The sequence below is a fragment of the Typha angustifolia genome, chromosome 1, assembly GCF_048772165.1.
Source record: "Typha angustifolia cultivar Huaian chromosome 1, ASM4877216v1, whole genome shotgun sequence".
NCBI lineage: Eukaryota > Viridiplantae > Streptophyta > Magnoliopsida > Poales > Typhaceae > Typha > Typha angustifolia.
Genome location: NC_133239.1, coordinates 3,367,331 through 3,391,759, shown reverse-complemented (window position 1 = coordinate 3,391,759; position 24,429 = coordinate 3,367,331). Strand labels below are relative to the sequence as shown.

Here is a 24,429-nt window from a genome sequence, read left to right as displayed (position 1 = left end):
AAAATATTGATATTTTTTAATTTATTTAATTTAATCTACAATCTCGTATCAACCACCTTCTCTATTAAATTTGCAAAATTTATTCTTAAACAGGTATAAATCCAAGTCATCAAATGATTAGTAGTTTGGTTGTTAAAGCACCAACTTAATTATGTCCAGTGGAGCTTCTTATTATAGTAGAACATTCATAGAGAGAAACATATATATATATAATTAAAAGGACTACGGTAAGAGATAGCGACAATGAAAAGAATAGATTTAGCTTTCAAAAGATTAAGGGGAGAAAACAAAAGAAAAAGGTTGCATGTTTCTGTACACCAGTCACTTCGAGGAAGCTAATCCATCACTAATCTTTTAAGATGACATGGACGTAAGGCCAGCAACGTTGTCTTCAAGTGAGGGTGTATGCATGTTAACGGCTAGAATGCATCCTCCTGAGAAAGAAGACAAAGCAAGAGAAAATGAGATTAAAAAGGAAGTAGGGACATCACAGATGCTATGTAGTAGATGTCTACCACTCATATAATCTTTTCTTTTTCTTAGAAATAATTATATTGAGACATTTAGAACATTCATCATCTCTTTTTAATGGAGCCAGTGAAAACATAAAAAGATTAAAATATCTCTTGAAAAGGTAAGAGTGTTTTAGTAAGTAAAGTTTTTATGTTTGTTTTAATATATAAGAATAAATTATATTATATTGTTGCTTGTTGTCACTTATACATGACACTTAAAGATGGAAAAATAATGAAAATCTAATAAAATAAGTGTTTATAATATTTTTAATAATTTAGGAGGCATCTATACCATAAAAAATTCTAAGGGACATATATATATATATATATATATAAAAGAGTGATATAATTTTTTTTAAATGAACTTTTGTCTTCTCAAGAGCTGTTGTTGTCCAAAGTCACAGTCTTCAACTGTTCCCTGCAAAATGCCATGAAAGGACATTAAGTACACCAATTCAGAATTGGTGTACTTAATAATGTGCTTGGATATTTTTTTATTATGCAAGCACTTGACATCATTCAGAATTGCTTGGTCTGCAATTCTAGCCATTGTTGTCATGAAGCTCATGTAACTGTTGAACTTTCTGCAGCAAAATAACTCTGCAGTTTCTTCAATTACAAGCAATATTAAATTGGACAACAATAATCTTGGCATAGTTGTAGTAGAACTGCATAGAGTTCATAGTATAGATTTGCTTGGAACTAAAATTAAGACAAGCTTACAAACTTGAGCTTTTTATCTGAATTTGACTCCAATGCATGTTTAAACTATTTCATCTCTCCTACGACATCTCATTGCATAATAAAGGCACAATATTTCAATTCTCACAAGGTAATATTGGAAAGCAAGAGAGAGTGTCAGAATATATGTACAAACATATACAGGTTTCTTTTTTTTTTAACCAAAAAAATGCATGCTTTTTGAAGGAGATGCAGTTTTTTTGTCATTGCCTCCTTACTAGGCATCCCTTACTTTGACGTTAATCTCAGCTTGAGGGCTTGCAGGTAAGCTGGTGAACTTGTGAACCAGGAACTTGAAACAAGGAAGAAAGATGATGTACAGTGCAGCGAGTATAAAAGGTGCTGCAATGAACCAACCCAACAGCTGCAGAAGAGATTTTTATCGATTCAATGTTGAACAAGTAAAAGCAAAGACATCAAGTTCTATGAGATTGATGGTATAGCGACTAACCGCATGGAGTATGCTGAACAGTACTTCCCTCGAGGCTTGGCCTGTGATGACCTTCTTGAAGGCATCGGGTGTCAATGCAAATTGAGGACCACCGGAGATGGCTTCACCCAAACGCAGGAAGGGTATGACCAAGCTGAGGAAAAACAAAGAGCTCATGACCATTAAATTCAAGAATTAACTAGTTAAATATGGTTGTTATATCTTTGAACCGTAAACTCTTAGAAATTAAGGGATGGAGAGGTTAGAGGTGCCCGAGGATCACAGTAGAAACTGCTGGTTGTTATTCAATTGTGTTAGGTGAAGGGGAACTATCTTGCAAGCAATATAACTTGGCAATCCAGGATATTTAGAGAACAAATAATAACTGTTTTAAGCTAACAAAACTTACCTTAATTCAATAGGAGTGGCAACAAAATTTGCAAGCATTACACTTGGAGCATGGCAGCGATGTCCAAGCGATGCTATAGCTATCCCACAAAGAATGACGGTGGTTCCTGTAAGCATGGGACAATTATAATGTCACTAAGTAGCAAGCAAATTTCATAGGATTATGTACCCATATGAATAGAAACATACTGAGGCCTGCCTATCTGGTCTGTAAATTGCATTACGCCGTTATAGAAATAAGCATAGCAAATGAATGCTAAACACTTGTGCAAACATGTATGATAGCTATATGATGTATAAATTGCATTGGAGCTTCGATTGTCTGAACTCCAAAGATTCAACTGTGCGAATCAACAACCTTGTGACTGACAAACAGATCAGTGATACCATGCAAAAGCTAACTAATAGCCTAATACACTGTGCAGGGCACCCAAACTATAGCAGTCCCTAGCAAACAAGCTACTATTCCTTATCCAACAATTTTCTAGCTGAAAACATGTCAAGTTAAGTACAAGTATATATTTTTTTTCAACAAACACAGATAAACATGACAGCTGCTATCTGAGTAGCATTTCACAATTGCTGCTCAAAATTGCAGGGATAATCATAAGCTATTAATAGTTTTAGAACTTATGAGAAATTAAAAAGAATCAACTTATCACTAAATTATCGTCTTGGACCTAATTATATTAAATAGGGAACAAAAATTCATGGAGTAAAGTCACAGAATGAAACACAGTATAGATGTCTCAATTTTTTCTGCAATTCACATGTAATATCTGAAATCTTGAATACAATTTTTTTTATCAAGCTTTCCTATATGGGGAATAGTAATGAAATTTTCCTATTTTTTACTTGCAATGGGTAACCAAAAAACTTTATGAAAAACTTGAAAAATGATTTATTTGAAGACTAGATAGCTTAACATCAGGTTGTCATCCACTCTCTGGTGTGCTAAGCACTGAAATTCTGTAAGTTAAGTAACAACATTGAGTGAAAGACACTCAGACTTATGACGAAGGTTATACCGTGGTATCACGTTGAAAGAAATTGTTTAATAAATATTAGTACCATCTGATCAATTGTGGTGGGCTAAATCTGTAGTAACATATGATCGACTCACACATTAACCTAAAGACAAAGATGAAGTCTCATAAACATATGAATTTAGTTATCCTCCTGAAAACTATGTATGTACAATGAGTGCCAAATAATTTCATGCTATACCATCAACAAATCCACAAGCAAAAAGAGCACCCCCCCCCCCCCCCCCCAAAAAAAAAGCTACCGGAGCCACCTCTAATGCTAAGCAGTGGCATCTCAAATAATGGCCGATAGCATTGCATTACAAAGAAAAGAAAAGTTCCTCGTAAATTCCTTACCACAAATTGGGAACACTCCAAGAGTCACACCGAGAGCAGTAGAAAAAGCTAGTTGACTTGGTTCTGCACCCCTACAGGGAAAAAATAACCAAAAAATTCTCAACAATCTTACGACAATTGCTTTCAAAGTTGGGATCAGTCCCACACACAACGACTAGAACACAGGAAGCTGAAACAGATGATCACCATCTACTCTGCAAGACTGCAACTGTTCAACTTCAAACGAGAATCAAGTTTGTGACACCCAAACATACAAATTCTTTACCAATAATACAGAATGAAATAGAGTAATGCACCTTAATTTTGAATTTGCCCAAAATGTGAGGGAAAATAAAGCAGAAACGTAAGGATATGGAGAAAACAAAGAGGGCAAAGAACCTTTTGATTATCCGGGGAGGAAAAGATAGCGCACTGTAGATCATAGAAACAAAAGATTAATCCCAAAAAAGTACCTTTTGATGATTTGCATGAGAGGATCAATGATCTTCTTGTCGATCCATGACACCAGGCTGGAACTCCAAGACGTCATCTTGCAGAGAAGCCCGTCCAAGGAAAAAGAAAAAGGAAAATCCCTCCTTTGTCTTGGTTTTACTTCTTCTGCTACTTTGTGGATCGAATTAGAGAAGACCGAGTAAGGGGGAAAGGAGTCGCCTTTAAGCGATGCACGAAGCAAAAGAAATCCCTTCCTTGTACGCCTCTAATCCTCTGGACCAGAACAACCAAATGCAAGATGGAGAAGAATTCGTTGACTTATATAGGTGGGGGAATTAATTGGAGGAAGAAGACCTCCTCGATCCAAACATCCTCATCTGGGTAATGTCGGCAAGCATCCAAGGCTTACTCCAGTGGAGTAAAGAAGAGATCTTTCCATTGGATTTGAGCTGAGTAGTAACGATGGTCATATGGATTAAACTTCTGGAGTAGTTTATTATTATTATTTTTTTCCTCTCTCATTTTTGGATATTTACGAAATTATTCGCGGGGGGAAGAAATCATGTAAACTTCTTCTTTATAATCCAATTAATTATTCCATCTTTCTCTAGAAAAACCAATGGGAGGGTTATAAAATTTGTACCCGGTTTATCACGTTCAATGGCTCATCGCAAACGAAATTTCCCAATTTCGGTATTCAAAATGCCAATTATATTCTAAGAAATATTGGAACAAATTTTAATAACATTTTTATTCCAATACTAAAACGAAGAACTATTAACATCAGCTGCATATTCTCTAAAATAGGCAACAGGAAAAGAATATAATTCGCTCCGATTTCATATAAATTCATATGAAATCCAGCTAGTATTTACTCAAGGAACTCAGATTTTTTTTTTCACTCTTCAAAACGGAGATTACCTAATCAAGAATATAAAAACTTTTGCAAGTGTTTGGACTTGCGAGATCTTAATAAGATAATATTACTGACCCTTTCTTCTTTCCTTTTTTTTTTTCAAAAATGCGTGCTATACAACTTTCAGACAATACTGAAATGAACAAAAACACCATTCGACTAAGTGATGTACACTCTTCGTACGCAGAGAAAGTCGAGTTTCACGTATCAAAACTACTATTATGAGTGACTTTTCTCCTAAAAGAGCTCGAGGATTGATGGTGTGGATGGCTCCTTGAATGCCGCTTGTATGCCCTGGTATTCAATTCCCAGCTATCAGAATCTGATACGCCAAGGTCTTTGTTATTTTCCTCATACTCAGCCTTTTCGTCGTGGTGTATTTTCTTTCTACCACGTCCGTTGTGTTTCCTAGTAGATCCACTGCTTCTACTGCAAAGCAAGTAATCATGAGAATTTTCAGAAACCACGTCGCTGTTTGTGGTTTTCCAGCTATCAGCTGAATCATCAGAATCACCTCTATGATTGGTAGCATTCTGCTTTCTATGTTGATCATGCTCCCTTGTTTCACCAAAGCGGTCATTTTGTTCTGATTCATGCACACTATTGGAGTCTTTTTCTAGACTGAGATTTTCAGAATGATATCTCCCATTATAACGTTCTTCATCAATATTCGGCCTGCCACTAGAATTATAACTTGATGGGCTGTTTCTTGGGTCTCTATAATCATCAATGAAGTCTGAATCACAGTCAGAGGACCTATCTTCCTCCTTTTGTGATTCATGATATTTGGAGTTGTACCTTGCTAACCTGCTCCTCCCGTTCCCTCCTTTCCGCCTTTGGGAGTCCTTTTGTCTGTGCTTCCTCTCACCCCTCTTAGAATTGTAAGAACTATTTTTCTCTTCATAGCTTGGGTACTTCCTATGTGAACCTCTATCTCTTTCCCTTGACATGTCCTCACCGGAACTGGAACTGAGAGAATCATATTTTACATCAGACTTGACTTCTTTGGATTGTTTGTGCTTATCAAACGTAGCTGCTTCTCTTCTGCTGCTTGAGCGTTCTCGCCTAATCAAATGACCATTATACTGATAACTTGGAGTTATAGAGTCATCTCTATCCCGCATGATCTCATCTGTAGAACTTCTTGTACCATTTCTGCCACATTGACATAACAGTATTAGTTAGGCTAAAAATAGCTCCTGTGGCATGTAGAAAGCTGAAGCAACCTTACAAATGATGTACTAGTTAAAACACATCAAAATTCAGTATTTTCACAATCAAATATTAAACCAATATCAGAAGATTCAGAAGGCAAACCAATGAACTTCAGCAAAGCAGCAAACTGCAAAGATATAGAAATGCAGATGCTCACAACAACACAGATTAAGATCATAGATGACGTTAGGATATCCTCATATCCTTTCATTGACAAGAACAAATGAAATAAAATTAAATAAAAAACGAGGTAAATAGGTAAGTAAGGAACTTTATAAGGGCATACATGCATAAAAGACCAAAAGGAAAAATATAGACAAAGATGGATGTGTTAACAATTATTACTGCCTACACAACAACTAATCTAGGATTCTAGATACCAATATCCTTTAACCCAAGATAATCCCAGGTCATTTAAGCTATTTATAAATGACCTCATGGATGAAATGATTCTCTCAACTACTTTTTTTTCCATTTCAAAACATCAAATATCAGTTATCATCCAATTGTTTTCAAGCAAGAGGTTAAGCTAATTGGTCAACCTGAATCACTGAAAAAATAGCATACACGTGATGTAGTTACCGACGCAAGTTCCAGGGATTTATATTATAAGTGCCCAAAAGTGCTTCAAGAAAATCAGCTTATAGTTCTATACAGCCTTGGATAACTACTGACAACATTCAAAACTCCATGACCATATTCAAATTCATCATAAATTGATAGACAACCATGAAATCATCTACCTTTTGCTTGTTGGTGTTCTCTTCCTCTTTGAACTCCTTGCTCTCCCATAGTCTTGCAACTCCATTTGCTTGTCATACCCTGATTCATTTAAGTGGCCAAATAGAGAAGCCATCTTTCTAATCCAGTATTTAGGTGGAGGGTTATCCCAATCAGCCCACTCATAATCTCCTCCTGGGTTGCGAAAGCAGTGAATGAAATTGCAAGCAGTTCCACGAGAGCAAGTCTGCTAAAAGAAACATTAGATACATAATGGATAATAACAAACAGATATTCATAGCAAACTGCAATAAGCTAATTCTTCAATAAAATGAAAAAAGATTTGAGGTCCGCATAAATGATTGCAAATATTACAAGCATGTATAGAAACAAAATGACACAAGCAAACGGGGGAAAGAAAGCAGCGAATGGTACCTTTAACCTTGATTTCATGTATTCGCCACATATAGCAACCTTCCATCTGGTTACACCAACGTACTCACATGTTATCTGCAGTGAAAGTAAATCTCTCAGTGGACTATACAGAAATACGGAAAACAGTAAGAAAACCTATATGATGTCTAGATGAACTCTTCTATGCCGACAGTAAAAATATGCATGTAGAACCATAGGCATTCACTGCACAAAAATTGAACTTAAATCTACAAGAGAAAGGAGTCTGCCCATGAACTACAAATGAAGAGTAACGAATCTTAGGGGATTGTGAAAACTAACCTGCTTTCCAGCAAAAAAGCGACCGTTGATACTATTGTAAGCAAGAACAGCTGAATCCAAGGACCTATAGTGCACATAGACATTACCTCGCAGATGGTAAGAACCATTTCTGCACACCTAATGAAAAGGATGGAAGTCACGTATGGATAGAATTGCTTCATCATGTAAAATATGATCTTCATGTGGTAAACAAGTAACCCCATTGTTGTTTTTCCTTCTCTTTTCTAGCAAGATAAGGTGTGTGGGGCATAACAAGTCACAATTTACCAAAAACTGCATGCGAGCTTAGTGATGTAAATTAAAAGATAAAATATACTAAGTGTGCAACAATGGATATCATAATTTGCTGATGGAAATTTTTTCCTAAGTTGCAATAGAGTAATTCATTTGGTTGCACAAACTAGCTATCATGTATAGAGAACAGAAAAGGAAAATGGTATCAGAGGTCAAAGTGCAAGATCAATATACTCCATGAGTATAGATATAGTTTTAACAACATTAACTATTCCAATAATATTTTGATGAAAGATCATCAATAGAGTTAAATTTGTTGCAGTAATAATGAGAAGATGATGGAGAATAAGAATAAGCGAAAATCAACACTTTAGATGTCCTAGAAAAAAAAAAGTTCAGCATCAAGCAACCTTGAAATTAACAAGTTCGCCAAATTTCAGAAACTCTGTATGTACATCTTCATAAAATTCTTCATAACAACTGTCAACCTCTTCATCTGTATACTGTCACACATAAGTAGAAAGAGTATGTCAATCCAACAAAAAAAGAAAACTAAATAGAATTGTATTTGCTATTCAAAAGATACAATTTTGGGGAAAAATCAACAGGTTTCTGAAATATAAGAAAAGGCTAAAAGAATGGAAAAATAAGAAAAAAAAGACCAATTTAGAAGTGAGAACATTAACCAAATTATAAGACCATTAATGCGCTTAAAACACATGACCAATAAATTGAACTCCTAGAGACAATTCTGGCTCTTCAATGTTTGTCGAAACTTGTAAATCTGTTTCTAAAGTAAGAAATATATGTGCAAGGCTGAATTCTTGCCATTGTCTTCCCTCTTTTATGTCCAAGCTGCTATGTCCAATGAGCTCCAGAACAAGTGTAGCTCTTGTTGATTATATAACCGAATGCCCTCTACCTCCATACATAATTGTCTCATAAATTGAAATTTCTAAATAGCTAGTATAAGACTTTTTGCATCTTCTGACTGCATCTGGTATTTCCATTTATCAATTTGATAGCTCTAACAAACAATACTATATTATTATGCCATAGGAATTCCCATAATACTTCATAGTGAGAGATCAATTTGACAAAAGCTAAAAAAAATTCTGCATTTGTGCATGGTCTATTAAATTTAAGTTGCAATTAAACAATATAAACATCATCATCTCCACATTAAAAAAAGGATGTCACCTGTGGATAAAACATATTCCTGCAAAACCTCCAACAAACATCACCACAAAATTTGTATTGACAGGACATGAGCAGAGAACTACTGAAGGTTAAGGAGCTGCTTCATCAACAGTATGAATAACACAACAAAAAAAAATATCTTAACTTCAAGAAAGCATAAATGAGTCTATCAGACATGTATAGCACCAGAGACCAATTCAGCCACAATTGTAGCAGAAATTATAAGGCGAAAGACCCTTTCCAAATGTAATTTACTCCAGATCACCCTCTATAGATTCCGAAACAAATTTGGAGAACACCTTATAGCTGGCTACAGGTAACACAGACTGGAATATAATTTGCCAAGATTGCAAGACAAAATAGGATACAGAAGCCATCAAAAGTATAATCTCCATCCTCAACCAAAGCCAGAACCATGAGTCTCCACTAGTATGAACCTTGAGATGCATCTCTGGTGGGTTTCCAATTAAAGAACACGAAATATTATTGAAAAAGAAATGAGAGGAGATCACAAGTCGCAGAAATGGTAGCTTACAAAGAAATGCATTACAAGAAATCTAAATTTACTAAATTGAGAAAGAAAAGTAACAAGGAAGAAATCTCCATTTCCCTGGAAATTTCAAATCCATGAATCTTCAATAGAATGGTGATTTAAGATGAATTTTTTTATGCAGAACAATGTTATAGGTAGATCTCCACAGCCAAATGCCACAAGTAAGAAATTTAGTGTTTTTCCTTTTCAAAGAAGGTATATCTGATCATCTATGCTCTTTTCACCTTGTGACAAATTTAGTGCAGTTGTCATCATGAAAATATTTAGAAGGTTAAAATTGCTCCATCAGCATAGTGGCACCCCAAAATTGGCCTTACTTTAACTTGCCAATGTGGTACTACAACAAATAATGGAAACCAGATAAGAGCTTAAATTGTTCTTTCATAGTTTCTAGCGCTACTATTCAGTGATATAACTTCATATGTAGAAGAAAGATAAAATGTATCCATATATATATGAAAGTAACTGTCACAATCAATTATATATTACAGAAACTTACTAATGTATGGTAACTACAAAAATGGTTGTTAATGAAGGCATGAATATAGAGGTAGACATTGTTAGACTAACCAATCATAGACTTGTCAGATAAAAGGAGCAAATTTATGGCATAAAAGCTACTTTTAATACTCAAACAATCTTACTTCTATATCTAAGTCAATTTGTAGACATGAAGAATCAAATTGTCCTATATTATCTGTTAATCCTTCAGCAAAAATAATTTCACTGAGTTGGTTGTAGATGGTCACCAGATAAAACAATTATCCCAGTAGCAAAGGCGAGCTGAACCATTCATCCAAGGATAAATCTTCAATTTCAAGATTACAGACAAAACATAAACATCAATGAGATGGAGGCTCTTTTCCACAATTATTAAGAACTAGAAATAATGAAAGATCTTGAGATACAAATCAGAGGAATGAAAATGCAATAAGGAGGTAATCAATTGCAAATAAACAAAAAAGTAAAATCAGGATACCACATTAGCCATGAGAGAGCATCATCTTACAAACCTCAAGCCCTTCATCTTGTTCCCAAGCGAGGCCTGGACCATTGTACATATTTTTCATGAGCAATGTGCAAGACTTATCAGGATAAAAGTGAACTCTGCTGCAACGTGACCCAAAACGACAGGCACCAGTTTTCAGGTGAAAGGGACAATGAGCTTTGTCCTACAATGAAACAAGCACGTATTAGCCTGCTGACTTGATTGCGTCATAGCGAGATTATTTAGCCCAAAGCACCTGCAGCCATTCCAACAGATATTATCTGCTGGTGGTCAAGAAAAAGATATACCTGCTCGGTTCCAAAATTAGGAGTTTGTTGAGCAACTTTTTCAAGTACTTCTTGTGCAGAACTTGATGCTTCCTTTCGATGAGCAGCATAAGCTGTAGATTGAGGTGGAAGTGGATTTGAAGTGGGTCTATCATCATCCTGCGTGATATATATTTAACACTTAAAGCATGACGAAAACTAAAGACCAACATGGACGGGCAAAAAAAGAATTACGGTTGACTAATCCAAAGAATGTCATTATGAACTCAACCTCTTTAATCGGCTTCCTGTCAACACCTCTTTTGGGGATTTTAACCATTTTCTTCTTGACAATGATCTCGTTTCCTTGCCAAATAATTTCAGCAGGCCCTTCTTCAACATAATCCCATTCCTCACCATCTTCCAGCTCACCTGCTTGTTCTTTTTCTTTGCTCTGTTACATAAAATCAGGAAATTTAATATACTAAAATAGAAGCATCTAAAAGGAAATTATAGTGTTCAGCCATTCAAGCAAGTATGTAAGAGGAAAATATACAGAAACGAGCAACAAACTTTGTCCTACAATGAAATTCCATTCTATCCTCCGATAGCTCCAAACAAAAAGTAGATAACAATGAATTAAAAATAAAAGAGCGGAAATCTGGACCTTCTCGTGCTGCGACTCTTCGAGAAGCTTCTTCCTCGCTGCTTCCTCCTCCTCCTCCGCCGCCTTCCTCGCGGCGGCGGCCTCGAGCCAGAGCCGCTCCCGCTCCTCGAACGCCCTCCTCTCGAGCTCGGCGATCTCAGCCTCCTGCTGCTCTCTTATCCGGATCCGGAGCTGCTCCTCCGGATCCTTGGATCGGGACTCCTCCTCCTCCCTCTCTTTGACAGCCACTTCCCTCCTCACCTGCTTCCGCTTCAGCTTCTTCAGAGCCTTTCTCTTATCCTTCCTCGTCACGCCAGACCCGCCCAGGTTATCAACCCCCATCTCCGGCGATGCTCCGGTGAGAGTGGGGTCCGCCATCTAGGGTTTGGCCTAGGTACGAGATGGCCTTCCAGAATCCAGAATGAGCGATCGAAGGACTCGTACCTCGAAGTATAATTGAATCCGAATCCATTTACCTTTAGCAGTTAGACTTTACTAGGATCCGGTATCTTCCGATCCGAATTCGTTAAAGGCTACTTAGGATAATTAATAATAATCCCCCTCTTCCAACGTATATTAATTAATAATATACTAAAAGAAAAAGAAAATTTGAAGGATTTCTTCCATTGGATGGCTTTAGAATTATATACATTCAATGAAGTTCTAGTTCTATAGTGCAGCCAATAAGCTTAAAGATACGTCGGAAAGACTATAATTCTAGGTTGATAATATATCAATGTTAGGAGAGCGTTTTCTAACCATGGTAGATAGTTAATATAAATTTGTATTTATTTTGAAATTAAAAAAAAAATATCTAGTTTCGTGGCATGCAAATTGGTTGTGCTTTGGTGTATATATAAGAAAAATAATAATTTGGCTTTCCCCATGTACCAAGAACTAATTGCCACAAGATCAATTCAAGAATTAGATTTTATCTATACTTATATTTATTTATAATTATATATTTCCGGCATCCTCTTTATAATTATCGTTTCATTCTTATTTCATATAGTATATTTATAATATCAGAACTATATTTATAATATAAATTTAGTCAATTAATAAAATAGATGGAGTATCTCTAAACCTAATAAATTATTATATTTATATGAATTAATTCTAATTAGACAAATAACCAACTTCACACTACCAAATATTTTTAGATCTCAAACTCCTTATTTAATACATTATGAACGTTGCTAACAATAAGTATCCATTTGATTGACAAAAGGAAGGAATACATATTTTGTGTCTTTTGATTAGACGGTGAGTTTCTTGCTCATTAAGCAGTTCTGGTATATTATGATATATTATATAATTATATGTATACATTCTAGGTTAGCTTCTAGCATGATAATATAATCATGTATATAATGATGGATATGTCGGTTGGCGCACTCCAATACCAATCGCCACTGACACGGCACTTAGCACGGGGTGTGCTAGTGGCACACCCCTGTGTTAAGTCATACTGATGTGGTGCCATTATTTTTCTAAATTTGTCTTATTTTCATCAATCACTATCAAATCAACTTTAGTCATTTTCTTAATAAATATGATATGACATATGGAGCCCATTTTTTAATATTTTTTAATTCCATCAGTGATCATCGACTTTAATATTATATGTTGAATACATTATGTGTTAAATTATATTATAGAGTATTCAACTATGTTATGAAATGTTGAATTATTAATATTAGTTTTAATACATATATTCAATTATATTATATGTTATACAATATTTATATTTAAATATTTTTTATCTTTAATAAAATAAGTTGTTTATGAAAATAATTTAAAGATTGAACACTATAATTATATTTTAATATATATTTGAACGAAAATAAAAACTGACATGGTGAATACCTAAAACTATTTTAAAATATTCTAAATTTTTTTTTTTGCCCTCGGTAGCACGACTATTATTGTGTGCGCATATATATATATATGATTGGAGATTAATATATTATTTATATTTTATTTATCAAATTTATTTCAGGCATGAGTATGTATATGATATATATATATATATATATATATATATAGAATATTTTTAAATAGTTTTAGGTATTCACATGATGACCCTTGTCCTTACTTGATCTCCCTTTGCTACAACGAGGAGCAAGCTTAGGATGAAATTGATAGCAGTGAACATCAAGATGACCGGGGCGACCACAATGAGTGCACATAGGATAGGATTACTGATGATCTCGTCTAATCCCATGAGTAACACAGTAGTCAAAGTATCAGTCGTGATTGGTGTAGGAGCAGGAGTAACACCAAGCACACTCTCTACAGCAACAAAAGACAGAGGAGTGACTTGCTGAGAGGGCAAGAGGCGCTGCCTAAGCTCTTCAGCCTGTAGCTGAGCTATAGCACTATCTAGGCTCGAGAGAGAGTAAAGCGATGCAACAGATGACGATGCAAATCCCTAGATTCTAAACGAAGAGCATTTAGAAAATCCATTAGATGATCCTTGTCATGATAGCGCTGAGCAGACATCGATTCAGAGAAACAGAAAGTAGACTTCATTGACGTGAGTTCACGCCATATGCCAATCATGTAGGCGTAGAAGTCCTGGATAGAGAGTTGACCCTATTTGGCCTGTTGAGCGTTGTGACGAAGCTGAAAGCGATGCATCAGACTCGATTGAACAAATCAACAACTGAGGTTAGCCCAAATGGCAGAAGACAAGATCTAAAGCTACGTTTGAAATGATTGAACAACCTGCAAGATGAGGTAGGTGCAGACCTCCATGTCACGTAGGGCCTACTCATCATACTCTGTAGATGGAATCTCCGACTGAATAGTTTTAGGTGTGTTAGACTCAGTGGAGGTTATAGCAATAGTGGTGGATGATAGTATGAGGGGGAGCACATCCCACAAAGATGTCGTCAATGTGCTCGAGAAGACATCACTCGCGGAAGACTGTCTTAATAGAAGAGGTCCATGTGATCCAATCCTGTTGAGTGATAAGTAGAAAACCGACTAATGATACACTCTCATGACCGACTAAGACATAAGATGCCACTAAAAGGGATGACAATCTATCAAGCACCTTGAGGACGATTCAAGATTTTTTTCACTCAGGCCTTTCAACGAACTCTTGGTGAGCGAAAACTTAAATAGTGTTATGAAAGAAAGAGTTGAGGATAAATGAACTTCAGTCGAATACTTGATGGGCACTAGCTGAAAGTGAGTTGCTATGTAGAAAAGGAGGGATGTGTTTCATTGAACAATTGGTGAGTGCTCACTGAAAATAGTGCTGCTGGAAGTGAACACTGCAGACAAGTAAACTTTTGTCAAACACCTGGTGAGCACTAGCTGAAAACGTTCTAATGTGCTAAAAAGAAGAGGTGTTAGACTTTTGTCAAACACTTGGTGAGAGCTTGCTGCTCTACTGCTATTGTACAGAGAAGAGGGTTGAGAACAATGGCTGCTGCTACTACATTGTTACTATTGTGCTGCTGTGACTACCGTTGCGGTTGCTGTGGATGCTGCGACTGTGGCAATGCCGAGGGAGAAGAAGCACAGTTGGCGACTAACGACGGTTGCGACAATGGTTGCTGCAGCTGCAAACTAGACGGCGGAGCGAGAGGCAGCTAACCACTGCTGCTGCAGTTGACGGTGGCTGCGGCGGTGGTTGCTGCAGCTGCAGATAAGACGGCGGAGCGAGAGGGTGCTGCAGCAACCATTGAGCTCAAATAGGGTGAAGGGGAAAAAAATCCAAAGATGTCGAGCAGTGAGATAGAGAAACTGATAGAGAAGGAGAGGTCCAACTTAACAAAGATCCCTAGAGATCAAGTAGCTCTGATACCATGAAACGATATTAAAGTTGACCCTAAATTGGGTTGGAAGAGAAAAGAGCCGTGAGAAGGAGAAGAGTTTGGTGAAAATATTGTGTAGTTTCTTCAAACGATATCAAAGTCATCATAAATCTCTGAATAATGAATTAAAATATAACATGATAACTCTAATAGTACTTATTGCACTCAACTCTGATCTTCTTTGTCATATCTTGTCCAATGTTGGATCAATATCATCATCTTAAATCCACCTCAACTATTTCATAATACTGATTCAGTCTATATCTTGACATAATCTGTACTAGAGTTCTTCTCTTTTGCCGGTCCCTTACCATAATTATATGTTGACATTCTTTGTGTGATTCATGAGAAATGTTACTTTTTTTTATTATATAAATATATATATGGTTATTTTAAATTACCTGAGCAATTATCTCATTCTCACACTCATTTTCTTTTGTATGATTATTCTAAAATCACATCAACGTGTTGTACTCCTGATTTGTCCTAATCATACGACAATTTTTATCTCTGTCGCATTTCATAACTGTGTATTCTGTTGGAGCTGCTGATCTATCATTTCTTATTGAAACATGATGCTTGTAGTAGAATAGTGGTTAGTTCAATAGCAGTCTCATCTCTGTTCTTCTTTATTATTTCTTGTCGTTCTTGTTGGATATTACTAACTATCTCCTAAATATCCCTAATTGAGGAGGGGAGGGTTGACGACGATCTTGGTGAAGGTGAAGGTGATGGAGAGCAACTCGCTGCACTAACAGGAGATATGGTTGAGGAAGGAGAAGGTGACGCAAGAGACGACGTCAAGGACCGACACGTGAAAGGTGAGGGAGGAAAGAAAGGGAGGGGGTTGCTAGGCTTGTTTACAGCTCGGCAGAGCTGAGAGTCCGAGCTAAATTAAAATCTCAAACTCAAAATTAATTTTAAGATGAGCCTAGAAGCCGACTTGCTCGAACTCGGCTAAAAGTAAGCGCTATATGTCTAACTGAAGCAAGCATTAATCATTCCGTAGCTCGAATTTGGTACAATATCTTGGTGCCAGGTTGCTCTATCAGATAGAATCCACACGTAATCCTATGGAGTTATTCACTAAAATTTCTTATAAAGGGATTTGACACCGAAATAATCGTGGGGATTAGTTTGGACACAAATGTTTGAAACTGTCACAAGCCATCAGTTTTTTATAATCTCTCTTTTATCAAGTAAAATAACTAAAATTATCACACCCTCGCAAAGCAAACAGTGACAGAAGATAGGGATAAAACCCCATCTTATACTACGATACTTATCACGATTTACCCTTATCCCAAATCCTTACCCTTTTTCCTCCTTGTTTATATGCGTCTGTATGAAATCCTTCATCTCTTCTAGAGTTTTCTGCGCCTCCTCGAGCTCGGGAAAGATGTAGCAGCCATGTACCCCGTTGGGGTACTCTACGATCCTCACCTCCTTCCCCTTCTCCTTCAACATCTCGCAGTACCCCCTCTGCCAATCTTGGAGCGGATCGAACCCTCCGATCACTACCATCGTCGGCGGGTACCACTCCGCCTCGATCTCTGCCCCCTGGGCCGTCACGTGCGCCGCTGGGTGATTCCGATCCGATCCCTTCGGCAGGAACACCTTCCAGGTCCAGTCGATACTGTCCATCGAGGCAATCGGCGCTCCCTGGAGTCGGACCTCCGCCGGCGTCCTCTCCTCGCCGCCGAATAACGGCTGGAGCCCCACGATACCGGCGAGCTTGACCCGGTTCCAGCTGGATCGTGCGCCGATGTAACGGCGGGCAACGTGGTGGGCGATGTTGGCGCCAGCGGTGTCGCCGGAGAGGAAGACGCTAGAGAGGTCGAGATCGGCGCCAACGGAGTCGAGACCGCCGGAGTCGAGGAAGCGGAGGGCGGCGAGACCGTCTTCGTAGGGGAAGGGATAAGGGTGCTCCGGCGAGAGGCGGTAGTTAACGGAGACGACCACGGCGGTGGTGTGGAGGGAGATCCGCCGGCAGAAGTCGTCGTAAGTACTGGAGGCGGCGGAGAAGAAGACGAATCCGCCGCCGTGGAAGAAGACGATGACCGGGAGCCGGTCGCCTGGGGCGGTGGGCGGTGAGAAGACGCGGACCCAGAGGTCTATGGAGGGGTCGACGGTGAGGTCGACGGAGCGAACGCCGCGGGAGGGTTGTGGGGTGGCGGCACAGTGGTGGTCGATGAAGCGTAGGAGGAAGCGGTTGACAGTGCCGTCGTGTCGGGTGACGGCGTTAGTCAAGAAGGAGATGGTGGAGATTTGGAGGCGGAGCTTCCACGGCAACTGCGGAGGAACCGGTGAGGGCTTTCCCGTCATCTTGCCTTCCTTTACCTTTTATTTCTTTTCCTTTCGTTGCCTCCCTTTCGATGGAGGGAGGGAGAGAGAGAGAGAGAGAGAGAGAGAGAGAGTGATATAACGAACGAGATGGTGGTGGGAGCTGACGCACAATTATATAACGAACGAGATGGTGCGGAGTCCGGTAGTCACGTGCTTTGTCACGTCAAGTTTGTATCCTATGTAGAACAGATTGCAGGAATATTGTGCATCTTGGGGGTGGGGGCGGGGGTGAGGGGGCGTAACACTTGCATGTAGTGAGAGGGGAGGATAGGAGAGGAGAGGGGAGGAGAACAGAAGAGACAAAATTTCTCTTATTTGAATATAAATTTTAGAAGAAAATTGAGGAAAAGATTGAGGAGAAAGTCATTGAAAAGAAAAGAAAAGTCTCCTGCTCTCTTCTTTTCCGTAGTTATTCAAACAAGAGATTATTTCTCTCTTTTCTATTATATAAGTCAGTCTTAAAGGTGGCGTAATTCTGGTGCTAGGGTTGCATTGGTCTTACATCAACAACACCACTTCACTGTTACGTCTTGTAATTTAAGCAATAATTCTATGACAACAATTGTTTTATAGGACCTCTATTTTGTCATTGTTAGTACTTAGTTACAACCTTCATGACGACCTGCACTAATTTGAGGAAATACATGCACTTCAATAGACGCTGCCAAAATAATCTAGCCAGCTCGATCGAGCTCTGCTTGAGAATAAGTGAAGCAAGCTTAATTTTTAAAATAGGTTCAAAAATCTAAAATTATTTTAACTCTTGACACTTTAAAAAGTCTCAAATCAATTCCTGCATTTACAACTAAATTGAGATCGTTAATTTTTCAATCAAAGTTAATGGAGCGTTGTTAGGCTCTAATACCAATTGATAAGCTCTGATACCAATTTGTTAGGCTCTGATACCAATCTGTTAAAGTCCAGATACCAAATTGATGGGATCGAGAACCAACAGATCGACTACGGAACAATTCCTTAAGATCTGACTTTATTCCAAGAAGCAGTTGCGCCCTTCACAGATTCAAACTGTAACAGTGACGAAAATACGGAATAACGTGGGTGATGGTGGTGGGTGATGGTGGTGGTGACAGGTGGAGTGAATGAGGGTGGATTGTGGAAGTGATTAAGAAAAGTAGACGAAGGGAACGAAGTAGTCGAGATCCCAAAGAAAAGGGGTGGCTTGACAGTTGAGGGAGATTAGAAGCGATGAGAAGGAGGAGAGAGAAGTTTAGAGAGAAGATAAAAGGTAAAAAATCAAAAATCCAATAGCAATATAAAGTTGGGTGCCATCTACATATTTATAAAGGCTAACCAACAAGTCCTAAAACAATATGAAACCTGACAAACTAACTAATCAATATTCCTTATCTTCTCCAAATACCTTTTGGATTAAGTTTTCGTTTTGTCATAGATATATTCCAGAAGTCATGAATATCAAAGTTGTATATCTAGAGATTGTAGACCTTATCCAACTGGTTTGATATTATTTGAATATGTGTCGAATATTCTACAAATATTTTTCCGAAACTGCGCAAAGCTGGATTTAGCTAATTAGATAAAATCCTAAGTGTTCAAGCGTGCCTAATATTTGATTTTTTTAACCCATATTCATCTCTTTTCTAGCTGTGATTTAACTATTAAACTTTATAAAAATTTAAGTTTAATAATATTTATTATATAGTTGGCACAATCTAGAAAGTAAGAGAAGAAAACATATTGATATACTTTAAAGAGAAAGAAATGACATTTTTGTTCATAAAAATTAATAGAAATGGAGAGAATTCAGTCCGCCATTCAATTTAGATATTTTTTGGGCACATTTCGGTCTCACTTTAGTCATAAGTACAGTGGCTAGTTTAAGACTTTTTAAAGTTTAGGGAGTAAGGTATTATATATAATAATTTCTATACTATGCTTATGTTCTAAAATTTACTTAAGTGAATTAATATATATTCTTTAGTTCCAAATTTTAATCATATCATATCATTTCCCAATATATAAATTTTTTTATTAATAATATTTTTTTACAGTTTGAATTAAATTTTATTGTAAGCTTAATTTAATTTAAGTCTGATGAGACTTAAAATCTCAGCTTGAGCTCGAAATTAATTCGAATTGAAATAATTTTAATCCAAACTTGATCATAAATTTAAGTTTAAAACTATTTTTCAATTCAAACTCGATTGAGCTCCCTCACCCTAATAAGGCGTGATGGAAGAAAATAAAAGTAAAAAAATGAATTGCATTCTCTGATTGCTACCAAGTGTTTATGCAGCTGTGTTGCTTTCCTAGACCTATCGGCTCGACATGACTTGATTAAGTTTGGCTCATATTTTAAATGAGCCAGGCTCGGTGAAACTTGTACTATGATAAAGATCGCTATTGATGAACAAGAAAAAAATAATATCATTGTTTGACTACTGGAAAACGTGACATTACAACTAACCTTATGCTTGGAAAATTGGAAGAAGATGATGAGAAAGAAAGGAATTCTTCTCCTCTGTTTAGATACACGAGAGAAAAACAAAAGATGGAAAAGAAAAATTAGGTTGCTTACTATTAGAGAGGAAAGATTTAGTCAGGAAAACTTCTTCTCTGTTTGTTTGTTTCATGCTCTGTTATTATCTCCTTTGTGGGGACTTTTAACCCTTTTTCTTCTTGATGATCATCTCGTTTCCTTGCCTAATCATTTCTGCAGCCCTTCTTCAACATACTTCCCATTCTTCACCATCTTGCAGCTCATCTGCTAATTCTTTTTTCTGTGTTCTATTATATGGAATCAGGAAAATTAGTATACTATAATAGAAGCATCTAAAGGGTAATTAGAGTGTTCATCCACTCATGCAATTATATATATAAGAGCAAAATATACTGAAATAGAGAGATCTAAACAATTTCTTTCCATCCTATGATAATTCCAACGAAAAATGTAGAAAACAACTAGTGGTGTCAAAATAAAGTTGAAGCTCGTGCTCGAATTAGTTTGACTTGAATTGAGTTGAGTCTGAGCTGAAGCCGATTTACTTAAGCATGGGTCAATAAATTTAGCTTAAATGTAATATTATTGATATGTATATATATTATATAAATATATTTTATAACCGTTAGATCCTCGATCTAATGGCTTCTATGATCTTATATCTATCTAATCTTAATCTTAAATCTAATAAAATTCTTTCCAACAAATCTAATCTTCTCCTTCGGCCTCCTCATCCTTCATCAACGAGTAGTTATTGTCATCGTGGCCTCCTCCTCCTCCTCAAGCCGTCTCGTTCTGCAATCAAACTCTGACTTGGCTCAAGCTAAATTGAGCCTAAATATTTAATTAGGCTAAAAATTAATTTTGAGTTGAGTATGAACTAGAGTCAACTGGCTCCGGCTGGGGTTCGACTCATTTGCACCCGTAATAAAACAAATAAAATATAAAATAGTGAAAATCACGGCCTTCTACGCAGCCTCCCTCGCAATAGCGAGCTAAATGAACCCGAATCTAGTTACATTTAGCGAGTGGGTTAATAGGATCCTATATTTCTTATACGTTTCAGTCCAAATTCGCTTATTGCAGATAGTGGATATCAGAAGTCATGCCCGTTTACCTAAAAAATGACACACACACACATATACTACTCGAAAGTGAATAAAATAAGATAATAAAATTAAAGATGGCACAAATGATCTCATTAGAGTTGACACGATTCAAAGAATTGTCATACATATGGTTGATATGTTGATGGGCATTCAACAGTGCACCAGAAGGAACATCCCCAATAATGGCAACATTTAGTGCTACAACATGATATATATATATATATATATATCTCTTTTTTATTTTTTATTTTTTATTTTTGGTTAGAAGAACAATAACTCCAGTCTTCTTGATTTCTTCTCATATCTCTTTTATCAAGAAAAATAACAATAATATTTGACTCCAAGTAGATTATTCCAAACAATATTACTCCACTATAATAACACACACCCGATGACAAGCAAACACGTGAAGAACGATAGAAGATAGAGATAAACCCCCATATAATCCCAAGATAAATACTTATCACGATTTACCCTTATCCCTAATCCTTACGTTCTTCCTCCTTGCTTCTATGCATGTGTATGAAATCCTTTATCTCTTCTAGAATCTGCGGCGTCTCCTCAAACTCGGGAAAGGCGTAGAAGGCATGGATCGCGTTGGGGTACTCCACGACCCTCACCTCCTTCCCCTTCTCCTTCAACATCTCGCAGTACCCTCTCTGCCAATCTTGGAGCGGATCGAATCCTCCGATCACCACCACCGTCGGCGGGTACCACTCTGCCTCGATCTCTGCCGCCTGGGCCGTCACGTGCGCCGCTGGGTGATTCCTATCCGATCCCTTCGGCAGGAACGCCTTCCAGACCCAGTCCGTCCTCTCCACTGACACCAGCGGCGCTCCCCGGAGACGGATCTCCGCTGGCGTCCTCTCCTCACCGCCGAAGAACGGCTGGATAGCGACGAGCCCGGCGAGCTTGAGCCGGTTCCAGCCGGATCCTGCGCCGGTGTACCGGCGGGCAACGTGGTGAGCGATGTTGCCACCGGCGCTGTCGCCGGAGAGGAAGACACTGGAGAGGTCGAGATCGTCGTCGGCGAAGGCGGAGTCGAGACCGCCGGAGTCGAGGAAGCGGAGGACGGCGAGGCCGTCGTCGTAGGAGGCGGGGTGGGGGTGCTCCGGCGAGAGGCGGTAGTTGACGGAGACGACGACGGTGTGGGTGTGGAGGGAGATCCGCCTGCAGACGTCGTTGTAGGTGCGGGAGGCGGCGGAGAAGAAGACGAATCCCCCGCCGTGGAAGAAGACGACGACCGGGAGCCGGTCGCCGGGGTCGGTGGAGGGTGAGAAGACACGGATCCAGAGGTCTCTGGAGGGGTCGACGGTAAGGTCGACGGAGCGAACGCCGCGGGATGGTTTTGTGGTGGCGGGCAAGGGAGGATCGAGAAAGCGGAGGAGGCGGCGGTTGACGGTGCCGTTGCTGCGGGAGGCAGCGTCTGTGACGGCGGATGCGAGGGAGATGGAGAGGCGGAGCCACCACGGCATCGGTGGAGACACCGGTGAGCGCTTTCCCGTCATTTTGCCTTTTATCTTCTTTTCTTATCTTTTATCTCCTCCTCCCTTTGCCTCCCCATAATCCATATACTTATATATTGAGTCACTCAGTTGTCACCCAGTAAGTACTATGAAAGTTTGGGGTAGAAAATATCTTATGCAGAACAGACTGCAGTAATTCCAGTTTTAGCCCAACTACACACCTACCTCTTTTAAACTCCATTTATCAAAATAATTTACACCCTAAATTTAATATTAAAAACAATTTATTTTACTGTAGCATTAAATAAGATGCTAATGCCTAAAAGTTTTACCCAACTAAAAGTAAATCGATAGTCATATCAATTTTTTCAAATAAAATGCTGATATAGATTAACATTTAATTGAAAGAAAAAGTGCCTTTAAAAATATTAAAGTAATAGCACTTTACTGTGAAAAAATTATACTCAGTAAAGTTGATCATTTAATGTTAAAAATATTAAAGTTATTCTCCAGCTTGGGTTGCCTTTAGTGTCTTCCACTGCAGCATCTTGTAATTTAAGCAATAAATCTAAGACATTAACTTTAATTTTGTCACTGTTAGTACCGCCTTAATAATAAGTTCTCAAAAACTTATATCCATCTTATTGCTAAATATATATTTATATATGATACGATTAGAGATTAAAAAATAATTTGTTACTATTAGTTTTCCTATAATCATAATCTGTATAAATTTACGGGATTAGGTGCCAATCGTACAGCTGGAGTAATTGATGCCTAGAGAGAGAGAGAGAAGCCAGGAAATTTATTCACTGGAGCCCATTCCCATCCCTATTTATAAGCCTCACAATGTAACAAATTAAATGTGTATGAATGACCACAGATTCTCTCACGGTGGAACTGTAGGAAATCATCGCAATCTATATACGTGGCAGACGTTTTCTCCATGCCAAGGGTCTCAATCTGGAAGACTTCCTCCCTGTAGGGGAGATTCTTCTCTGGCCTAAGCTGTAGGTGATGTGTTATCATTTTTTTGGTGAGTGAACCAACCACCAGCTAACTTGAGTCATTGATGTTTTATGTATATTTTTTTTTATCGTGGTATGAATTGATGACTCGACGGTGCGGTAGATATAGAAGAGTAGTTTAACAGCGTGACGGTTTGGATCAGTATTATACAGTATATTGCATCTATATTTTTTCTTTTTTATTTATGAAAACTAAGTAGCATATTTTGTCTATATATTTTTCACTTACGAAGATTTTATAATCTTGGAAATAAAATAATGCCTTTTCGTACAATTTTGACGAGTTCTAGGAAAATAATGCCATTGAGTGAGTGTAACTTGTACACTGAAACGAAATGGACAGAGAAGATGATCTATCTAACCTTGAACTTTGTGGTCCAAACTATGGTAGGAAAAGTTGCAATGCTATCACTGTCATTTTCTGAGAAATATTCGAATGGATGTCCGGAGGAATAATAGAAACAAGTTGATGCCAAATGTAATAAAGATTCACAATATTCAACATCATCTCTGTAAATATGTCACAAATATTTACCAACTTTGAACGCTAACAATAACTCATGCATATCTTCCCACACGTAATGATATGTATACAGATCAAAGAAAAATCCACTAAATGTAACGATATGTGTGTAGATAAAAATATTTCACTAGATATCACTGAAAAATTTAAGAGAAGCGTGAACGGCAGGATTCGAACCTGCGCGGGCAGAGCCCACATGATTTCTAGTCATGCCCGATAACCACTCCGGCACGTCCACTTTTAGTAATCTGAGTTATTGTTCTCCAT

At 37.9% G+C, this 24,429-nt stretch overlaps 4 protein-coding genes and 1 non-coding gene across 6 annotated transcripts; all 5 read right to left on the bottom strand.

Annotated features, from left to right (window-relative positions):
- Nucleotides 1-202: 202 nt before the first annotated feature.
- LOC140760265 (uncharacterized) lies at nucleotides 203-4,357 on the bottom strand. The gene is made up of 6 exons (XM_073097155.1): nucleotides 3,929-4,357; nucleotides 3,477-3,547; nucleotides 2,096-2,201; nucleotides 1,708-1,840; nucleotides 1,489-1,620; nucleotides 203-434 (listed from the first exon to the last, which is right to left on the bottom strand). Exons 1-6 carry the CDS (start codon nucleotides 4,003-4,005, stop codon nucleotides 420-422), a joined length of 534 nt encoding a protein of 177 aa, XP_072953256.1. The 5' UTR covers nucleotides 4,006-4,357; the 3' UTR covers nucleotides 203-419.
- Nucleotides 4,358-4,886: 529 nt separating this feature from the next.
- LOC140758740 (uncharacterized) lies at nucleotides 4,887-11,830 on the bottom strand. Of its 2 annotated transcripts, none has more exons than XM_073095015.1 (9): nucleotides 11,403-11,830; nucleotides 11,028-11,189; nucleotides 10,778-10,915; nucleotides 10,495-10,653; nucleotides 8,139-8,231; nucleotides 7,495-7,611; nucleotides 7,195-7,269; nucleotides 6,783-7,009; nucleotides 4,887-5,979 (listed from the first exon to the last, which is right to left on the bottom strand). In XM_073095015.1, exons 1-9 carry the CDS (start codon nucleotides 11,757-11,759, stop codon nucleotides 5,025-5,027), a joined length of 2,283 nt encoding a protein of 760 aa, XP_072951116.1. In that variant the 5' UTR covers nucleotides 11,760-11,830; the 3' UTR covers nucleotides 4,887-5,024. The 2 variants fall into 2 exon arrangements, with proteins under 2 accessions (XP_072951116.1, XP_072951125.1); XM_073095024.1 differs by having other exon boundaries at nucleotides 6,783-7,006.
- A 4,447-nt stretch (nucleotides 11,831-16,277) lies between these two features.
- On the bottom strand, nucleotides 16,278-17,781 carry LOC140767128 (probable carboxylesterase 18). The gene has a single exon (XM_073106930.1). The coding sequence runs from the start codon at nucleotides 17,534-17,536 to the stop codon at nucleotides 16,523-16,525; it is 1,014 nt and encodes a 337-aa protein (XP_072963031.1). The 5' UTR covers nucleotides 17,537-17,781; the 3' UTR covers nucleotides 16,278-16,522.
- Nucleotides 17,782-21,494: 3,713 nt separating this feature from the next.
- LOC140775600 (probable carboxylesterase 18) lies at nucleotides 21,495-22,783 on the bottom strand. The gene has a single exon (XM_073119015.1). The coding sequence runs from the start codon at nucleotides 22,651-22,653 to the stop codon at nucleotides 21,628-21,630; it is 1,026 nt and encodes a 341-aa protein (XP_072975116.1). The 5' UTR covers nucleotides 22,654-22,783; the 3' UTR covers nucleotides 21,495-21,627.
- Nucleotides 22,784-24,318: 1,535 nt separating this feature from the next.
- On the bottom strand, nucleotides 24,319-24,400 carry TRNAS-AGA (transfer RNA serine (anticodon AGA)). The gene has a single exon. It is a non-coding gene; the product is annotated as a tRNA-Ser (tRNA).
- Nucleotides 24,401-24,429: the final 29 nt, after the last annotated feature.